The 18,912-nt window shown below is 37.1% G+C and overlaps 2 protein-coding genes and 1 long non-coding RNA gene across 6 annotated transcripts; 1 reads left to right on the forward strand and 2 right to left on the reverse strand.

Annotated features, from left to right (window-relative positions):
* Window positions 1-1,497: 1,497 nt before the first annotated feature.
* Window positions 1,498-4,085, reverse strand: LOC106364950. Of its 2 annotated transcripts, XR_007339254.1 has the most exons (4): window positions 2,839-4,085; window positions 2,431-2,497; window positions 2,127-2,219; window positions 1,498-1,895 (listed from the first exon to the last, which is right to left on the reverse strand). It is a non-coding gene; the product is annotated as an uncharacterized LOC106364950 (long non-coding RNA). The 2 variants fall into 2 exon arrangements; XR_007339255.1 differs by lacking the exon at window positions 1,498-1,895 and having other exon boundaries at window positions 2,005-2,219; window positions 2,839-3,752.
* Window positions 4,086-12,040: 7,955 nt separating this feature from the next.
* LOC106450211 lies at window positions 12,041-13,522 on the forward strand. Its single transcript, XM_013891860.3, has one exon. The coding sequence runs from the start codon at window positions 12,235-12,237 to the stop codon at window positions 13,000-13,002; it is 768 nt and encodes a 255-aa protein (XP_013747314.2). The 5' UTR covers window positions 12,041-12,234; the 3' UTR covers window positions 13,003-13,522.
* A 1,297-nt stretch (window positions 13,523-14,819) lies between these two features.
* On the reverse strand, window positions 14,820-18,111 carry LOC106447342 (cell division protein FtsZ homolog 2-1, chloroplastic). 3 transcript variants are annotated; one of them, XR_007339256.1, is made up of 7 exons: window positions 17,977-18,111; window positions 16,701-17,652; window positions 16,544-16,634; window positions 16,340-16,467; window positions 16,166-16,258; window positions 15,203-16,100; window positions 14,820-15,122 (listed from the first exon to the last, which is right to left on the reverse strand). XR_007339256.1 is itself a non-coding variant. In XM_013889246.3 (6 exons), the coding sequence occupies exons 2-6, from the start codon at window positions 17,622-17,624 to the stop codon at window positions 15,906-15,908; spliced, it is 1,428 nt and encodes a 475-aa protein (XP_013744700.2). In that variant the 5' UTR covers window positions 17,625-17,652; window positions 17,977-18,111; the 3' UTR covers window positions 14,820-15,905. The 3 variants fall into 3 exon arrangements, 2 of the variants coding, with proteins under 2 accessions (XP_013744700.2, XP_013744699.2); XM_013889246.3 differs by having other exon boundaries at window positions 14,820-16,100; window positions 16,340-16,464; XM_013889245.3 differs by having other exon boundaries at window positions 14,820-16,100.
* Window positions 18,112-18,912: the final 801 nt, after the last annotated feature.

The raw sequence follows: 18,912 nt of genomic DNA on the forward strand, positions 1-18,912 counted from the left end.
CGTATATTAATTATTAATCACTAGGATTATTCCGGCGCTACGCGCCGGTTTCGTACGTTTTGTTGTCTAATAAGTTGTAAAAGATTTGTTGATCCATTTTGGTATTGGTTAGTGATAGTAATATATTTGTATGTTTTGTAGTTGTTCACGCAAAAAATGAGTATCGTAAATGATAGGATCAGTAAACTATAATATTATATAGGTGACAGTTGCACCAAAGTAAATATAATTTGGATAATAAAATGAGTGTGTATCTTTACATATATCAAGTGAAGGCTTTATATACTGAATCAAGGACACCTCTAATCGACACATACTTCTTAGAGATATATTTCCCAACCAACACATATTCAAGTTGTGCTTCTTTCATGGTCTAATTTAATTTATTTAAATATAACTTTAATAATACCACTCATAGGCGTTGCGTGGAAGTGAGTGTTTGTTTAGGTTGGATTTGTCGGAGCTTGGGCTGCAAGTTATTCTTGTAAAAGAATGTGGGATTAGAGGAGATTGCATGGGAACACAAAGAGAAGGGTTAATAAGTATATAATATTATTGAAAAATTGAAGATTTTTTTAGCACTTTAGAAGGAACGGATTTTTAGAAAGAAAAAAAAAGGAGAGCAGGAAACAAAGCATAGAGCTACAAAGTCAAGATCAACATAAATCTAGAAATTTATAATGGCGAAAAATAAAAATATCTAAATGATGAGAAAGAAAAAGAAAAATATCTAAATGAGGACAAAAGTGACATAAGTGATATTGGAAATTAGAACCCAATAAACCTTTTTATTTTTTTATTAAGTTGGCATCATAAATTATTTTTTCTACATACCGAACAACTTATTTTTGTAGGAAACCACCTGATCAATGCAAGGAAAATGGAAATATTAAAATTTAAAAGTATGTATGTGTCGTTAATGTGGGGTTGTATGTGTTTTGATATTTTATGTAATAGCGATGAATGATTATTGTTCAGACAAAGTATAATAAGAACAACTCGAAACACTCATTTCTCACTCTAAACATGGTGAGAAGAGTCATAATAGTGAGGCCCTAATTATTGGGTGTAAAAGTCTAAAAGCGTATTCATATTTTCTTAGTTACTGATTATGATATCATGGCAAATTTAATTATAGGTATGAATACTTGTTAGAAAATACCACGACTTAAACCCAAATCAGACAGGCTGCCTTCGTAAGTGTGTTATGGACTATTGGCATAACAATGACTCAAAATATGCTTATATTAATAGTGCGCTTAATTTAACCAAGATACGTAATAGTTTGAAAAACAAAATAGAAATGCAATGACTGATAAATAAACCACAGCAACATGACAACATAACGCTTCCATATTCATCTAACCAATACAGGCCTTCTTATAAGCAAGCTCATTTGTCTTATAAGACCACAATATTTGTTATATAAATATTGTTCAGAACTAATTATTTAGGGTTGTAATGTTGTTCACAATTAGTCATTTAGAGTTGTTGAAATTCGATATTGAAGAATATGTCAAGCATAAAATATTTTTATCAGTAATTGATGTTCAAAGAGAAAAAAAGAAAAAAAAAGAAACATCTGTCTAGGTTTTGATGCTGCCCTTTTGAACGGTTAAAAAGTTCCATGTGACCTGTTAGATAAAAACATGAGCAGCGTAAGTTGAGAGTCTGAAACTCCCTTCTCTTCCATTCTTCTTCAACCGTCACCGAGTTTAATGTTGAACATAACTCGTTTTCCTGATAGTCATTTCTTCATCTTACTCTTCTTCTATTCCAATATGAAACATAGATGGGAGGAAATAGTGTTCCCAGCTTCTTGAGGCAAGATTTCAGTGGAGCAGCTTTGGTTCAATGAAGAAACTCACCACGTGAAATGTATTACAGCGATTCCCCTGCAAAAAAAAAAAACTTAATGCTGGGACCATTTGCTTAAAATTTTATCACTTACTCTAATACTCATTTGCTATAAGACCATAATATGAACCATTTTGCACCCACCAATTAATGTATACCAATGAATTTACTAAAGCAAACTATAAGTTCTCCTTAATCTTTTCCAATATCATTTTGTACATCAATATCATTTGTTTCCAAAAGCTAACTATATAAATATTAAATGTTACAGGGGTGTAGAAGACGGTGACGATGAATTGAAGAGGTCAATCGAAGACTTTGATGTAGTGTATCTGTAGATAGGAAAAGGTGCCTTGAATGAGCTGCACAGATCATAGTGGGTTGCAAAATAAGTTCGACCTTTTTTGGTTAAGTTTTGTATATGCTTAAAGGTTAAAAACAGAGAAATACAGAATGTCCTATTGATTCAGTTTTGGGTATTTGGCTTGTAACTGAACGCTTAGCTTCATGTATCTTTAGTAAAAAATTTCATTTAAGAGAACTTATTAAAAACTTAAGAGTTAAGAGACTCACTATTGTCATCTCCCGTAGACAATATAGTGCCAAAGCTTCTTCATGGAGGCCAGTTCTCTTTTGGCTCCTGCTGGTTGATAGAAACATTCAGTATCATAGAACAACAAACCCAATCGAACAGATCAGCCAAGAACTTTTAAAACACAAACATAAGAAAGCTAAGTAAAAAAGGAAAAAAAAAATAAAGTTCTGGTTCAAGAAAAAGAAGATGACAAAGTTTAAAAAAAAATTGAAACTTTGGATAAGATCAAACTCTCATTATCGTCAAATTAATTTAATTTTAAAATTAAAAATTGAGAAACAGAAGAAGCTAAGAACAAAAAAAAATCGATCTGTCTTCTCATGAAGAACAATAACATAAAAATGGAAAAAAAAATACACAGATAAATTTGATCGGATATAACATACCTTCCATAGTTGAGGATTCTCCCGGATTCACAAAAAGGAAGTAATGGTGGAGATAGTGTTAACGACAGCATTTAAGACGTTGTTTCGATTGATCCTCGTTCTGTAGTCTCCAATTTTGGTGGCCGGTAAGATGAAAAGAAACAGAGCTTTGACGATGAGAAGTTCCGATCAAGGCTGCGGAGTCTTCAAGAAAAAGAGTGTGTGGGTCTATTTGTTTGCTTTTCGAGTTTGTGTGAGTGTGGACTTTGCATGCTAGGAAGATCCGATATTTATAGATGTAGATTCAGGGGTTACAGTGGAAACGAAAAGGTACATCGAAATTTTAATGTGGGAGTTGTGGACTAATGAAGGGAAAATCCAAATTTAATGACGGATTAAAGGATTTGTGAGATGTTACGGTTAGCAAAGGAAACTCTGTGTGGTTTCGTCGGGGAAGAATCAGTCGCAAGAAGGAGGAAGAAGAAACTAATACATATGGACCTCAAATAAGAAACATGCTCAATTCATAAAAATAGAAGTGAAGCCCAAACTGAGCCTACATCACTTCAACGCAACAAACGTAAAGCGCCTGAGCGTAAGGTATGACATGACAAAATAGAAATCTCTTATTGGATGATTTTTTAGTCCAACGTGGACATGCTAAAATCACTCTATATCTTCCTTTTAGTATAGGATAGATTTTAATAATCGTTTTCCTAGACTTTTGTTTTGTTTCGTATATATTCTTCATCCTTGTAAGTTGTAACCATCATGGTCAGCATGAAGAGAAAATAAAATTGGTTAAATTATTTTTTGGTCAAACGAACTGGTTAAAAAAAAAATTTATAACGTCTTTCGAACTGGTTAAATTTTATATCCAACTTTTACAACGTAATATTCCATCGTTATAAAACTTTTTGTTTTTAGTTTGTTAATGATTGGATCCAAACTGCCAACACCAACTTCCTAGGCTCCTAGCCTATAGGTTGAGAGCATAAAGTGGGTACGTGAAAAAAGGAATTTTGGAGAGATCATTTAATTCGGCTATCTTATTATACACATCACATATATAAAGCATTTCTCTTAGAAGAGTACTGTCATATACTATAAACTGTTTTTGTATTGATATAGGTATAGCTTTTATCAATGATGAAAATGTAAAGAAAACTAACACCATAATATCTACTTGTTTTTTTTCTCACCGTAACTCAAAAAGATTAAGCTTTCAAAGTTTCATTTGAATATCTACTTGCGTTTACAATTTCTGAAAAAATGGTTGATAGATAGTAAAATTTTATATATTTTATGCTAAAATAAGCGCTAGTATTTACCATGCAAACATAGAAAAGAAGAAACCGGAAAGACAAGGCTTTAACTGTGTACATATACAAATATGCAGTTAGCCTCATACGATAACTATACCATTTCTCTTTTATTCGACTATGGGGGGTGGGGGGTGGGGATGTAGGAGGGACAACAAAGGTTGAAGGATCGTCTGAAGCAGGAAAGTGCTGAAAATTAAACAAGTGGAAGAATCACTGGACCATACTGGGCCAGGACAACCACACTTTTGACTTTTTCGAAGGTTTAGAGCTTCTCGAAACTCTTCTAATGGCCCCATTAAACTCAAGTGATGTACTTAAAGAAACCTATGGACTACGGTTTTTTCCTTTAAATGAATCGAGCTTTAGATTATATTCCAACACGTATTGGCTACTTGTATGACTTTGACTCCAATTTTCTCTGCTTCCAATATGTTTGGTTTACTTTATAAATCTTTTAGTCCCGCCTCTTTCTTTGAATATGCCTTAGCCTCTCAGCTAATTCTTATATTTATGTTTTTGGTTTCATATATGACCAATTGGTCTTTGAGTAAAACTAGATCAGAAATTTCCTGATATAAATGAAGTTACAACAACTATTACCAGTCGGTCTTCAAATGTTAAATAACTAAATAACCACATATTCAATCGGATAATATATATATATAATGCACATTTTCCACTCGCTTAATATCAGCTGTTATTCGATTATCTAGACTATATAAATAGTAAAACAAATATAGAGTTTATTAGTATGGTAGAAGTGATGTGTTCAACATTCTTTCATGAGTTCAAAAGATATTGAGACTATTATGGTAGAACAGATGTGTATTCTCATTAATTGGCCTTTTCTTCAATATGCCAACATGGCAACATATAAAGAGTCGACGACATTCACAGTGTGGAATGTGTTCTATTACGGTGATGCATGCAAAATAACGTCATTTCATAAAACCGTCACACGTTTTCCCCTTTTTCTCTAATATTTTCATCGATTACGAATGAAATTATCTATAGTTGATTGGATTCCGAAAGCAAATGTGTACCACCACATCAATGCATATTTTACAGGCCCGGCCCAGCAATAAAATTAAAATAAATTAGTTGATTGAAAAGTCACGAACGTTATTGTTTCTAGGTAGCTAATTCTGTTCATACAAAAGGAAAACTAATCCTCAAAGTTTGACCAATATTTCGGAGAATATGGGAAGAAAAACTAATTAAAGCTAACACGAGGATGGGAAACTATAAAAATATTGAAAACAGTTAGTATTTTTCTTTATATAAAAGTTCCACAAAGCCAATCAGATTAGTCTGTATTTTTGGATTTGCTTTGCATAATTGTACTATAATTTATCAAATGATGCGATATAAAAAGAATATTAACACGTTATTTCGTTGAGGGGTATTTCGTTATACTAACAATGATGTTGAAGATCAATAAAGTTAAAGAGATAAGCTGATCATCTAGGAATCTATCGCACTAAACGATACAATTTTCAACGTAAAATTATTTTTTGTCATAAACTAGATTATAATTCAGAGGAAGAAATGTCAAAGTAAGTCGAAGTGTATACAGTAGGACCCCTGAAGCGTGATATGTTGCATCAACTCAATTTTATGTATTAGCATTATTCTAAGTTGCATGTATTTTATCGAAGCCGAAAATACAGGATTCTCTTGGACACATAAAACAAATAGATACGTTGTATCTAGAAGATATACAAGTCGGTGTCCACTGTTTTCAAATCGTAAGATTAGCTAGTATCTTATAAATATCTTCATCCAGCCGGGAAAGTTTTATTTACAGTGAAAAGGGTTCACATATGATCAACATAGTGTAGGTCAATTGGTTAGGTTAGGAGTAATATTTATTGCATCTGAAAGTAAGGAATTGGTATAGAAGCTTCCAAATGATTTGGCGCCGTCTCAATTAATCTTGATGGAGGAAAATCAAGAAGGATTATCATATCACGAGTCATTAGCTTACTGGATCCAACCCCTCGTAAAGGACGAATCTTTATCATGCTGGATTATGCATATATTACACACATCTTTAAGCCAAAACTAATTATCAGATTATCTCAATAATTAAAGAGAATATACATATGAAGGAGAAAAAATCTTATAAAAAACGTACAGCCGTGAATTATATATCGATTTAAAAACTTAACACAGACACTAATTTGACGCTGCTATCAGATCGGTGTTAAAGAATTATTCAATCAAACATCTAGAATATACGATTATTTTTTCAATTAATTAATCTGCAGGTGTAATGGAATCTCTTAACTAACATCATAAATTTGCTGTTGAAGTATTGGTTGAAAGACTCCAGGAGAACCGGAAGGTTTCGGCTTGAAACCGGGTCTGATGATTAGACATTCGATTTCGGTTTAGAGGTCGGTTTATGTTTAATATAGAAACGTCGCCGTTTGAGTCTTCTTTCTTCGTCTTTAAAGACTGTAAAGGTTGTTACAGATAAGTCCACGCGGAGAGGCCGTTAGAGGTTGTTATCTTCGACGTGTGACAAGATGTAATCGAGTCGAGTGTGAGAGCGGTGAGCTTGGGAAACACGGTGAGAGAGAAAAGAGATAGACGAGAGAAAACTAGAGAGATTAGAGAGGAATCTACGGGGGTGAGAGTTCTCTGTTTTCTTGGGGTTTTCCGGTGAGTGTTACGGCGGCGTTTGTTCACTGAGCTTAGTGAATTCCGAGGAGATCCTCGGCCAGACGTAGGATCGCGGTTTGCGTCCGAACTGGATAACATCTCGTCGTGTTCATTAGCTAGATTCTCTTTTACTTCTCTTCCACGCAAGATCGAATCAACACTTCTCGATCGAACCAAATACCTAACGAATCGCAAGAAGTGGTATCAGAGCCAGGTTCTCTGGTAACTGGTTCAGATCGAAGAAGGTGTGGTGGAAGATCTGGTACTATTCGAACTCAGATCTCGCGATGACGTCCGCGAAGATCAAGATGGAGAAGTTCGATGGAGTGGTTGATTACAATATGTGGAGAGAGAGATTACTGGCAAATCTCGATCTTCTAGGTCTGACAGATGCTCTTCAAAGTCAGGAAGAAGAGCTTAGGAAAACTGAATTCAAGCTGAAAGATCCATCAGTCAAAGACGGGGATACTGATTCGGAATCACCCAAGAAACCTGATCCGCTGATTGCAGAGAAGCAATGGAAGGTACGAAGCACGATCATCATGAATGTTACTGATACTATCTTGAGAAAGATCCTGAAGGAGAAGACTGCTGCTGGAATGCTCAAGGTTCTGGATGCTCAGTACATGTCATTATCGCTGCCTAACCGTATGTACCTAAAGCAGAAACTATATGGTTTCAGAATGAATGAGTCTATATCCATAGAGAGCAACATTGATGAGTTCCTAAGAATCATAACTGATTTGGGAAACGTCATGGTGGAAGTCTCGGATGAAGATCAAGCTATACTGCTGCTGATGTCGCTGCCAAAGCAGTTTGATCAACTGAGAGATACTTTGAGATATGGGAAAGAGACGGTAACTATGGATGAGGTGATGAACTCGATTCATTCAAAACAGCTTGAATTCAGTGTGAATGGAAAAGGAAATAAGAATCAAGGAGAAGTGTTATACTCTAGCTCAAGCTCTAGAGGGAGAAGCACCAAGCGTACTCAAGGTCAGAACAAGTTCAAAGATAAGTCTAGATCAAAGTCAAAAGGTAAAGGGAATAATCCAACTTGTTGGGTGTGTGGCGAAGAGGGACATTTCAAGAGAGACTGTCCTAAGAGAAGTAGTCATAAGGGAAAAGAAAAAACCTCTGAGTCTGGAGAATCTTCGTCTGTTACCGGGGTTGACTACATTGAGTCGTTAGTTGTTACAGAAGCAAACTTGGCAACAACAGTAGACTTCAATGAGATTTGGATTTTGGATACTGGGTGCACATTTCACATGACACCTAGAAAGGACTTGTTTACTGAGTTAGATGAAGGTGCTGGAGGTTCCGTAAGGATGGCTAATAACAGCTTATCATCAGTACAAGGTATTGGTACTGTAACCTTGAAGACGGCAGAGGGTCAATACGTCTCAGTGAAAAATGTCAGATATGTGCCTCAGTTTTCAAGAAACCTGATATCACTTGGAGCTCTTGAGAGTAATGGATGCACATTTGTCTCTGAAAATGGAGTCCTCAGAGTAAAGAAGGGATGCAGAACAGTTCTTAAAGCTACTAGAGAAGGCAATCTGTACTACCTACAGGGAAATAGTCACAGAGGAGAAGTGAATGCAGTGAGTGTACAAGATGAGACGCATCTCTGGCATAGCAGACTGGGACACATAGGTCAGAAGGGAATGGATGTACTGATAAAGAAAGGATACTTAGACAAGTCAAAGGTATCAAGCATCAAGTTCTGCGAAAGTTGTATTCTTGGGAAAGCTCATCGTGTAAGTTTTGCGACTGGTAAACACACGAGTGATGTTTGCCTTGGTTATATACATGCAGACCTTTGGGGATCACCGTCTGTTCCTGCGTCTCTTGGAAAATGTCATTACTTCTTGAGTCTGATAGATGATTACTCAAGAAAGGTGTGGGTATTTTTCTTAAAGACAAAAGATCAAGCTTTTGAGAAGTTTGTGGAATGGAAGTTGCTAGTCGAGAATCAAACAGGTTTAAAAGTGAAGAAGCTCAGGACTGACAACGGTTTGGAGTTCTGCAACAAAGAGTTTGATGAGTTCTGCTCAGAGAATGGAATTGGTAGACATAAAACCATTCCATACACTCCACAACAGAACGGTGTTGTGGAGAGAATGAACAGAACAATTCTTGAAAGAGTGAGAAGCATTTTGAATGAGAGTGGCTTACCTAAGGTGTTTTGGGCTGAAGCGGTTAACACAGCAGTGTATGTGATAAACAGATCTCCTGCCTCGGGGATTGGTGACAAAGTACCTGAAGAGGTTTGGTCTAAATCAGTCCCAAAGTTAGATCATCTGAGAAGATTTGGCTGTGTATGTTACTATCATACAGATAGTGGAAAGCTATAACCTAGAGCCAAGAAGGGAATCTTCATTGGCTATCCTGGGGGAGTTAAAGGCTACAAAGTGTGGTCTTTGGAGGATAAGAGAGCGGTTGTGAGCAGAAATGTAACATTCAATGAGGAAGAGTGTTACAAAGATCTTGAAAAGGTTTCAGTAGAGAAGAAGGAGAAGAACACTATGTTCTTGGATTTAGTTCTCTCTGAAAGTGAACTGAATGATGACTCGGGTGGAGATGTACTATCAGAATCCCAGACTGAGAGTATCGATGACACAGGAGAAGCGTCAGAAAGTCATGACCCACACTCTTACCAACTTGCCAGAGATAGAATCCGTAGAGAAGTAAATCATCCGAAGAAACTTGATATATCTGGCAATGTATGTGTCTGAAGATGGTGATTGTGTGGAGCCGATTGACTACAAGTCAGCTATGAAAGATCCACAAAAGAAGAAGTGGATTATGGCTTCTGATGATGAAATGGATTCTTTGAACAAGAACCATACGTGGGATTTAGTGAAGAAACCTAAAGGAAGAGCAGTGATAGGATGTAAATGGATTTACAAACGCAAGCCTGGGATTCCTGGAGTTGAGGAACCGAGATACAAGTCTCGTCTGGTAGCAAAAGGTTATGCTCAAAAGGAAGGTGTAGACTACAATGAAATTTTCTCACCAGTTGTTAAGCATGTGTCTATAAGATACTTGATGTCGATTGTGGTAAATGAAGATCTTGAGCTTGAACAATTAGATGTGAAAACTGCATTTCTACACGGAGACCTTGAAGAAGAAATATATATGAGCCAACCTGAAGGTTATGAAGTTGAGGGAAAGGAAGACTGGGTGTGTTTGTTGAGAAAGTCTCTTTATGGATTGAAACAGAGTCCTAGACAGTGGAATCAAAAGTTTGATCAGTTCATGAAAGAGATTGGTTTTCAGAGGAGTTGTCATGATCAGTGTGTATACATAAAGTATACTACGGATGGGAAAATCTACCTGCTCTTGTACGTCGATGATATGTTAGTGGCGTGCAAAGACAAGAAGCAGATACAGGCTCTGAAGGATCAGCTGAACTCTCGGTTTGAAATGAAGGATTTAGGAGCAGCGAGGAAGATATTGGGTATTGATATCATCCGAGATAGAGCTCATGGAACCCTGAAACTGTCTCAAGTTGACTATATGAAGAAGGTTCTAAGGACTTACAACATGGAGAGTGCTAAGTCTGTGAACACTCCAATAGGAAGTCATTTCAAACTAAAAGCGGCAACTGAAGAAGATCTTAAAGCCGGTGAAGCATGTGACGATTCAATCCCATACTGTAATGCTGTTGGAAGTTTGATGTATGGTATGATCGGTACAAGACCTGATCTTGCCTATGCTGTTGGTCTCGTGAGCAGATTCATGAGTAATCCATTAAAGGAACACTGGGAAGCAGTAAAATGGGTTTTGAGGTATGTTAAAGGAAGCACTGATGTATGCTTGAAGTTCAAGAAAGGATCAGAGTTCCGGCTATATGGCTTTTGCGACTCTGATTATGCTGGTGATTTAGACAAGAGAAGGTCCATATCAGGTTACACGTTTGTGTCAAGTGGTGGAGCTATCAGTTGGAAGTCAAGCCTTCAAGCTGTAGTGGCCTTATCGACCACAGAAGCTGAGTTCTTATCCATGACTGAAGCGGGAAAAGAAGCTATATGGTTGAAGGGTCTGAGTTCAGAGTTTGGCTACAAACAAGAACTCATGGAGCTGTTTTGTGATTCGCAAAGTGCTCTAGCTTTAGCGAAGAACAATGTTCACCATGAAAGGACGAAGCACATGGCTACAAAGCTAGGCTTCTTAAGAGAGAATGTTGAAGATGGTAAGCTGCAGGTGTTGAAGGTTCATACTAGTGAAAATCCTGCAGACGTGTTCACCAAGACTCTTCCAGTAGGTAGGTTTAAAAACCTGTTAAGCCTACTCGGAGTCTCTGCCTGAGGAGCAGAGGAAAAACACGAGGATCGGAGTTCATCTAAGCTCAGTTTGGTCGTCTTACAACCAAGGTGGAGTTTGTTGAAGTATTGGTTGAAAGACTCCAGGAGAACCGGAAGGTTTCGGCTTGAAACCGGGTCTGATGATTAGACATTCGATTTCGGTTTAGAGGTCAGTTTATGTTTAATATAGAAACGTCGCCGTTTGAGTCTTCTTTCTTCGTCTTTAAAGACTGTAAAGGTTGTTACAGATAAGTCCACGCGGAGAGGCCGTTAGAGGTTGTTATCTTCGACGTGTGACAAGTTGTAATCGAGTCGAGTGTGAGAGCGGTGAGCTTGGGAAACACGGTGAGAGAGAAAAGAGATAGACGAGAGAAAACTAGAGAGATTAGAGAGGAATCTACGGGGGTGAGAGTTCTCTGTTTTCTTGGGGTTTTCTGGTGAGTGTTACGGCAGCGTTTGTTCACTGAGCTTAGTGAATTCCGAGGAGATCCTCGGCCAGACGTAGGATCGCGGTTTGCGTCCGAACTGGATAACATCTCGTCGTGTTCATTAGCTAGATTCTCTTTTACTTCTCTTCCACGCAAGATCGAATCAACACTTCTCGATCGAACCAAATACCTAACGAATCGCAAGATTTGCAATAGAAGATATATAAATTATAATATTTTCTATTCTGTACATGCAAAAATATGTTATATTAAATTTAAATAATAACCGAAACACTATAAATTTATATTAGCAATACATCTTGTAAAATTGTCAGAGTATTTTTCTTATAGCTAAAATCTAAGGAACCTTTCGTTCCATGGTGATATTAAAAAATATTTAGTTAGTCATCTAAATTCAATTCATATTAAACTGCCAATTACTTTAGTAAATCAGATTTACCATTAGTTTATAGCTACTCAATCATATATGTTAATGATTATTGTATTTGTATCTATCCGTCGGCGCTCCGTCCCGAGGTTTCTCGAGCTAATATAATAACAAGACAAAAAAATAATCTGAACAAGAGCCTTCTGTGTGTTTCTTCTTTTCATAATAAAAAAAGAAACACCAACTCTCATCTCTTGTCTCTCCACCTCTTATCTCTCTCTCTAGTCTCTACAAGCTCTATGCCTCAAGACGATCCTGAAGCCTTTGTTTGCGCCGGTGGCTTTGACGGGAAGATCGCATGCGAGGAGTCTACCTTCGCCGATGACCCGAAAACTCGACCTTACAACTCCGCCGCGAGTCCGGCTGATTTTCCGCCGGAATCTTATTTCTTGTCCAAAGATGCTCAGCTCGAGTGGCTCACCGACAACGCCTTCTTCGACCGTAGAGAATCGCATAGAGGAAACTCAGTGAATAATATCAACTCGAACCCTAGCTCTCAACGGTACTCCAAAGCGTCGATCATCGGTTTGCCGAAGCCGCAGAACACGTGCTTAAACGAGGCCAAGCAGCGGAGAAACGTCGGCAAAACCGATAAAAACAAGAACCGTACGGGGTTCTTGAAACGGGTCGGGTCACGAACGAAGACGGATCTTTCGCTTCTTCGCGAGCCTTCTTCTCCTAATGTCTCGTGCATGGGTAGAGTGAGATCCAAAAGAGAACGTAGCCGCCGTATGCAACGTCAAAAATCGGTTCGACCGGAGAAGCCAAACCGGGTCAAGAAACCCGGGTTTATGGCGAGTTTCAGAGCTATCTTTCGTATAGGAGGCGGCTGCAAACACGCGCCATCCCGTGGGACCCACACGCCGCCGAGTAGGGCACGTGGTGACATCAGGAGCCGGCTTCCACCGGAAAAGGATGAACCGGGAGCTTCCGGTTTGGGTGGGATGACCCGGTTCGCTTCCGGAAGAAGAGGGAATTTGTTAGGTGGGGTTGTTGACGTGTCGTGACAAGTGTAATGTTAGTGATTGGTTGGTTTTGGTGGGACCTGTTTTAACTGTTGTTGTGTTTGAAATATCGTTGGCGCTGACGCGGCAAAGTGGTTTAAGGGCATCATTAACGCTGAAACTCTTTAAAGGTTTCTAAAAAAAAAATTATATTAATATTTAATTATTTTAGTGTTTTGAAACGTTGCAGGAACGACAACTGTCTCAAAATATGTGGAACCGGTTCCAAAACTTACTAAATAGGAACCTTTTGGCTGTTTCTCTTTCATGATTTATTAATTTTCATTTAATTTTAATTCTTAAGAACTCCTATATATCTTTGCGTTAAAGGTGCTCTAACGTTCTTCAGGAACACACGGCAACGCGATGGCGGTGATTCTTATCCACCAACCACACCTTGTACTGTTTATGTAGATTTTTTCACATTATAATCATTGATATTTCTTTTTTTTTATTATTGTAAATTGTTATAGAAATACATTTGTATTTATTAATCAGTCAAAGCATACTTCTACCACCACTAGACTAATGGTAATTTCAGTTATATTATTAGAACGAAGGAAGTCAAATTAGCAATCAAGCAGTTCATGGAAAATATTCGAACATCTTGTGAAGTTTTCGACTCTTTCACAAAGATTAATTTGAAAAGAAAATCTGCAACTTAATCTTTGTGAAAGAGTCAAAACCTTCACAAGATGTTGAATATTTCACAAGTTGTAGAAAGATTAATTAAGTTGTAGATTTTCTTTTTCTCTCTTTTCAAAAAAAAAAGAAAAAAGATTTTATTTTCTAGTTCCAATCATTGATGTACATTATTTTCTTGAGAAATAATTCAAATATTTAGTTGATTAACTATTGTGATTGACCACTAGACTAATATTATCCCTATGTTTGAATGGTTTATTTTTTATTTTCCAATAATGATATTAATACCATTTTCCTTTCTCACACATATTAAATATAAATGTAATTATTTTATTCAAATATTTTTCTGTAAAAACAAAATTAGATTAATTAAAGTATAAAATCTGAATTTTTTAAATACAAGAAAAAAAAATCTAAAACGTCAAAATAAAAACCAGTAATTTTTGAGGAATGTTCTTTGTTTGTGATGCCAAAGCGACAAAGTCTTTGTAAGGTAAATTTCCACCAAAAGTGTCCAAGGCACTTCCAACTGTTACATCATCCATCATCGTCACGCCTCCCCCATAAGTTTACTGGAATTTTTTTTTTTTTTTGAGAATTTTTTTACTGGAATATGTTGGGTCATCTAATTCTATGTCTCCATTTTGAAGCATAGCAAATACATTCAAATTGAATTCTGGTTTTACAAACATCAAAAGCAAAGCATCATCAATTTGCCCAAGCGAGTAGAGTACAGTTGATTTTTGAAAACGGGTGTGTTGCTCACCGGTGAGTAGTTGACATGTTTCATCTTCAAGTAGAGCACTGTTTTGTTTTGTAGTAGTATTGTCTCTGTACATTTTTCCCATTTCAATCATATAAGTGTATTCTTTTTTTTTTGAAACACATAATCATTTAAGTATATTCTTTTTCTTGTTTTCGTTGTAAATTGTTAACGAAGTCCGGTTTAGCTTACCAAATGAGACTTCTGTTTCTTCTCGTCACTTGTATCTATATATAAGCTTAGACCCAAGCAATCTATCAAAACACATCTGATGTTGACGAATATGAGATATGATTGAAACCAAGTTAGGTTATTTTTTGTTATAACATTTTTTTTAATCTTCTTTCAATATTTAGATTGATGCAAGCAGATTTGTTTATATGCTTCACAAAAAAGAGCCACAGAGAGATAATTAAACAAGACAATGAAAGTTGTGTTTCTACATCTCATTCCATATAGCTGATGTACATAGGGAATGGAGTAAAAGCAGAAACCACATATTCATAAGTAAAAATCGACGTAAAGATCCATAATGAGCTGAAAAGGTTGATAAGTGTAAAAACAACAGATATAAACTACATCGTTGCATTAAACCAATAACATCCACCATGAATATTTAAAATAAAAGCAATCCGACACTAAAGAAGCTGGTCAAGACTCAGGACTGCAAATAGCTCTCACCCCCAGCAAAATCCACATTCACCAAACCATGAATCTGCAAAGCGAAAGACAAAGATAAGCTGTTAAAGCATTTGCTAATGACATTAGCTTAGATTAAAAAGACCATATCTGAACCATAAAGAGCCTCTCCTTTGCTCTCCCTAGCAGCATTCATACACAAATCTCGAGATTTCCTCCATACTCGGTAGAAACCCACAAAACATGAGTTATGTTGTGGCTTTTGGGGAGTGGTACTCAAAATATTAACTCATATTTTGAAGGCTTTTACCGAGTATGTAATCAATCATATTTTGTATGGAAGAGAAGAAAGGAAACCTTTGAAAAAGAGAGAGAAGCTAAGTTTAAAACGAGATCATAGAATGGACAAACCAAGAGGAAAGATTTGTGATGGCTCTCTCACTGTTGATTGGGACATTTATTCTGTTGTTGTCAAAGAGATAAGATGATATGTGTGGTAGAGAAAGAAGGAAACAAGATACGAGGAGAGTGTGTGTTACATTGGTAATATTCAAACTCATCACAAGGTCCCACCTTAAGTGTGTTAAGTGATATACAACCATCACTGATAATACGGATTTGCAGCTCATCATTAAAAGACTTTTTTTTGTCTAATTTTAAAAGTCATAGAGACATCACATAACCAATCATCATAACATCACATCTCTAAAACAAAAAACCTATTCAAGTCACAGCACAGCAGCTAGGCGTTCCACACACCCACCCACCCACCCACACAATTCTTGATCATACATCAAAACATCTTGCTGTATCTCAAAGACACAACGTTGCAGGATAGTGATCATATATCTCAGACTTATTAGACTCTGGGATAACGAGAGCTGCCTTTCTTCTTCAAGAACTCTGGAATCTCCACCGAACCACCTTCTCTAAAGGAGGAAGAAGGTCTTCTTGTAGCTCCAGTTGAGGCTGTATCTGCTTGTGCCATCTGAGCTGCCCTTCCTTCTCCTTCCTCTTGCCGCTTGAAACCCGTTGCTATGAGAGTTATGCTCACCTTATACCAAAAAACAATCAATTTCTACATATAAGTTAGTTAAAGACAAATCAAAAAGGACATACTTGACCGGTGAGGGATGGATCCACAACAGCTCCGAAAATAAGATTAGCAGTTGGATCAACAAGATCATATATAACCTCCGCAGCTGCATTTACCTACAAAGGACACACCATAGCCTATGAGATACATGTAGAGACCAAATGAGATAAAGAAACACATATGAGGGAGAGAAAGACCTCGAACAAAGTCAAGTCGGTTCCACCAGTGATGTTCCAAACGATCCCAGTGGCTCTCTCAATGCCAATATCTAGCAAAGGTGACTGTATTGCGTTTAGTGCAGCATCTCTTGCCCTACTCTTCCCTGCTTGATTACCAATTTACACTAGCACATAAGACTATATAGTGGTTATGAAAAAACTACAAGCAGACCAAAAGCTTACCTGTTGCAGTTCCTATACCCATTAATGAAGAACCTGCATTCGCCATTATAGCTCTCACATCAGCAAAATCCACATTCACCAAACCAGGAATCTGTAAAAAAAACAAAGACAAACTATTAAATCATTCCCCATACACACACATTAAAAAAGCCATTACCGTGATGATATCAGAGATCCCACGAACTCCCTGACGAAGTATATCATCAGCCAGATTAAAAGCCTCCGTCACAGGAGTAGACTGAGACACAGCCGTAAGCAGCTTATCATTCGGAATAACAATGAGCGTGTCTACATTGTCTCTCAGCGAAGCAAGCCCTTCTTGAGCCTGCACCGCTCTTCTTCTCCCCTCAAACGAGAACGGCGTCGTGGCGATACCAACAGTCAGTATCCCCATGGCCTTAGCGATTCCAGCTATCACAGGAGCTGCTCCAGTACCAGTCCCACCTCCCATTCCAGCTGTGACAAAGACCATGTCCGAACCATAAAGAGCCTCTTCAATAGCTTCTTTACTCTCCTTAGCAGCGTTCATACCAATCTCCGGGTTCCCACCAGCGCCTAAACCTCTAGTCAGCTCCTTACCAATCTGCAACCTGTTCTCAGACAGAACAGGAGACATCCTCATTGCCTGAATATCAGTGTTCACAATCCAGAACTCTACTCCCATCATCTCGCTCTCTATCATACGGTTCACAGCGTTTGATCCACCGCCTCCCACGCCAATAACTTTAATCCTCGCCTCATTATAGCCACTAGGAGCAGAGGGCTCGTCGAAGTCCTCGGTGAGAGGAACCATAGAGCTAGCTTCCTTCCTGGGGTTGGATACTGTGTTGGCTCCTCCTCCTACTCCTCCTTCGCCTCTGAGCAATGAGATCTCAGGGTGGAGGTTTAAGAAAGGGTCTTGGCTATGGGAATGCCTTGGAGAAGATTCGGGTCTCTGAGCAGCAGCAACAAAGAATCCGTTTTTCTTACTCTCAGTCATCTTTAAGGAGTGTGCTCTGCCTAAAGGGGAGACATTCTTTCTAAGGACAGTGAGGAGACGAGTGTCGGAAGGAGTAAAACACGGTGAAACATAAGTAGCCATCTTGTTTCCTTCTTACCTAACAAGAGACCTGTTAATTGAAAGAGTAAAAACAGTGAAACTGAGGGTTCTCAATTAAGCTGCAGCAATCAAAGAAGAATGACTACTATACACTACTCATCATTTCTTCAAGTAAAAGTATATAAAGGATGAAACTTTAGCTGGGAAAAATTGAAATTCGAGATGGGTATTGAGAAATTTGCAGCATTACATGAAGAAACAAGGTGAGACATGAGAAACCCGACAAGAAAGTTTTGATTTTTAGGTAGAATCTCTTAGGGAAAAAGACTCAAATTGAAAAGCAATTAGTAAGCGGGTAAACGAAATGAGAAGAGTAAGGGAGAGAGAGAGATACCTGAGAGTAACAGAAGAGTGTGGAGAATTGAAGGAGGAGAAGAAGCTTGAGGAATAGAAAACCCCGAGGACGGAGGGTTTTGGTGTTTTCTGCCTAAATATCTCCTTTCACAAAATAAAACCTCAATAAAATTGAAAAAAAAAATTCTTCTTAATAATTATATTCCTGTCCAGAGTAAATTATGTTGTATATTTGGGTTAAAATAAACAAATTTAAAATTCGTGTTTAGTACAATATTGTTTTTTTTTCTCTCTGTTTAGAATGTTTATAATTTTTTTTAGAAAAAAAGACCAAAATAGCACTAAATCAAGTTTTTGTTCCCAAACTAGCACTCAAGACCAAAAGTCACAAAAATAGCACTCAAGGGATGGGGTTTAGTGTTTAGAATTTAGGGTTTAGAGTTTAGGTTTTAGGGTTTAGAGTTGAGAAGTGAGGTTTTGAGGATAAGATTTTAAATTTTTAAAAATAAAAAAAATTAAATTTTTCAAAAGATAAAATGCTATTTTGATCATTTTAGTTTTTGAGTGCTATTTTGTGATATAAACTTAGAAATGTGCTATTTTGGAGATTTGCCCTTTTTCTTATCAGATGTTTAATTGTTTATCATATTTTAATGCCTATATCTTCAATTGGTTTAAAAATGTATGTATCTATATTTGATTTAAGCTTTTACATCTTAATTGTTTATATAAACGATGTTATCAGTTGAATTTTGTATTTACCATGCAACATGATAATATGGAAAGATTGTTTTTTTTTTTTTTTTTGTAAATCATACTAAATTATAGATCCTCAAATATTATATTTCTTAGTGCATTCATAGTGGTCAACTCATTTTATACAATACTGAATATCACTGATATTTGGACCAAGAGTAGTGGTCACGGTTTGAGTACTCACCGAAGGAAGATCCAAACTGAAACATATCCTTGGGAA

Source organism: Brassica napus, chromosome A4 (genome assembly GCF_020379485.1).
Source record: "Brassica napus cultivar Da-Ae chromosome A4, Da-Ae, whole genome shotgun sequence".
Taxonomy (NCBI): domain Eukaryota; kingdom Viridiplantae; phylum Streptophyta; class Magnoliopsida; order Brassicales; family Brassicaceae; genus Brassica; species Brassica napus.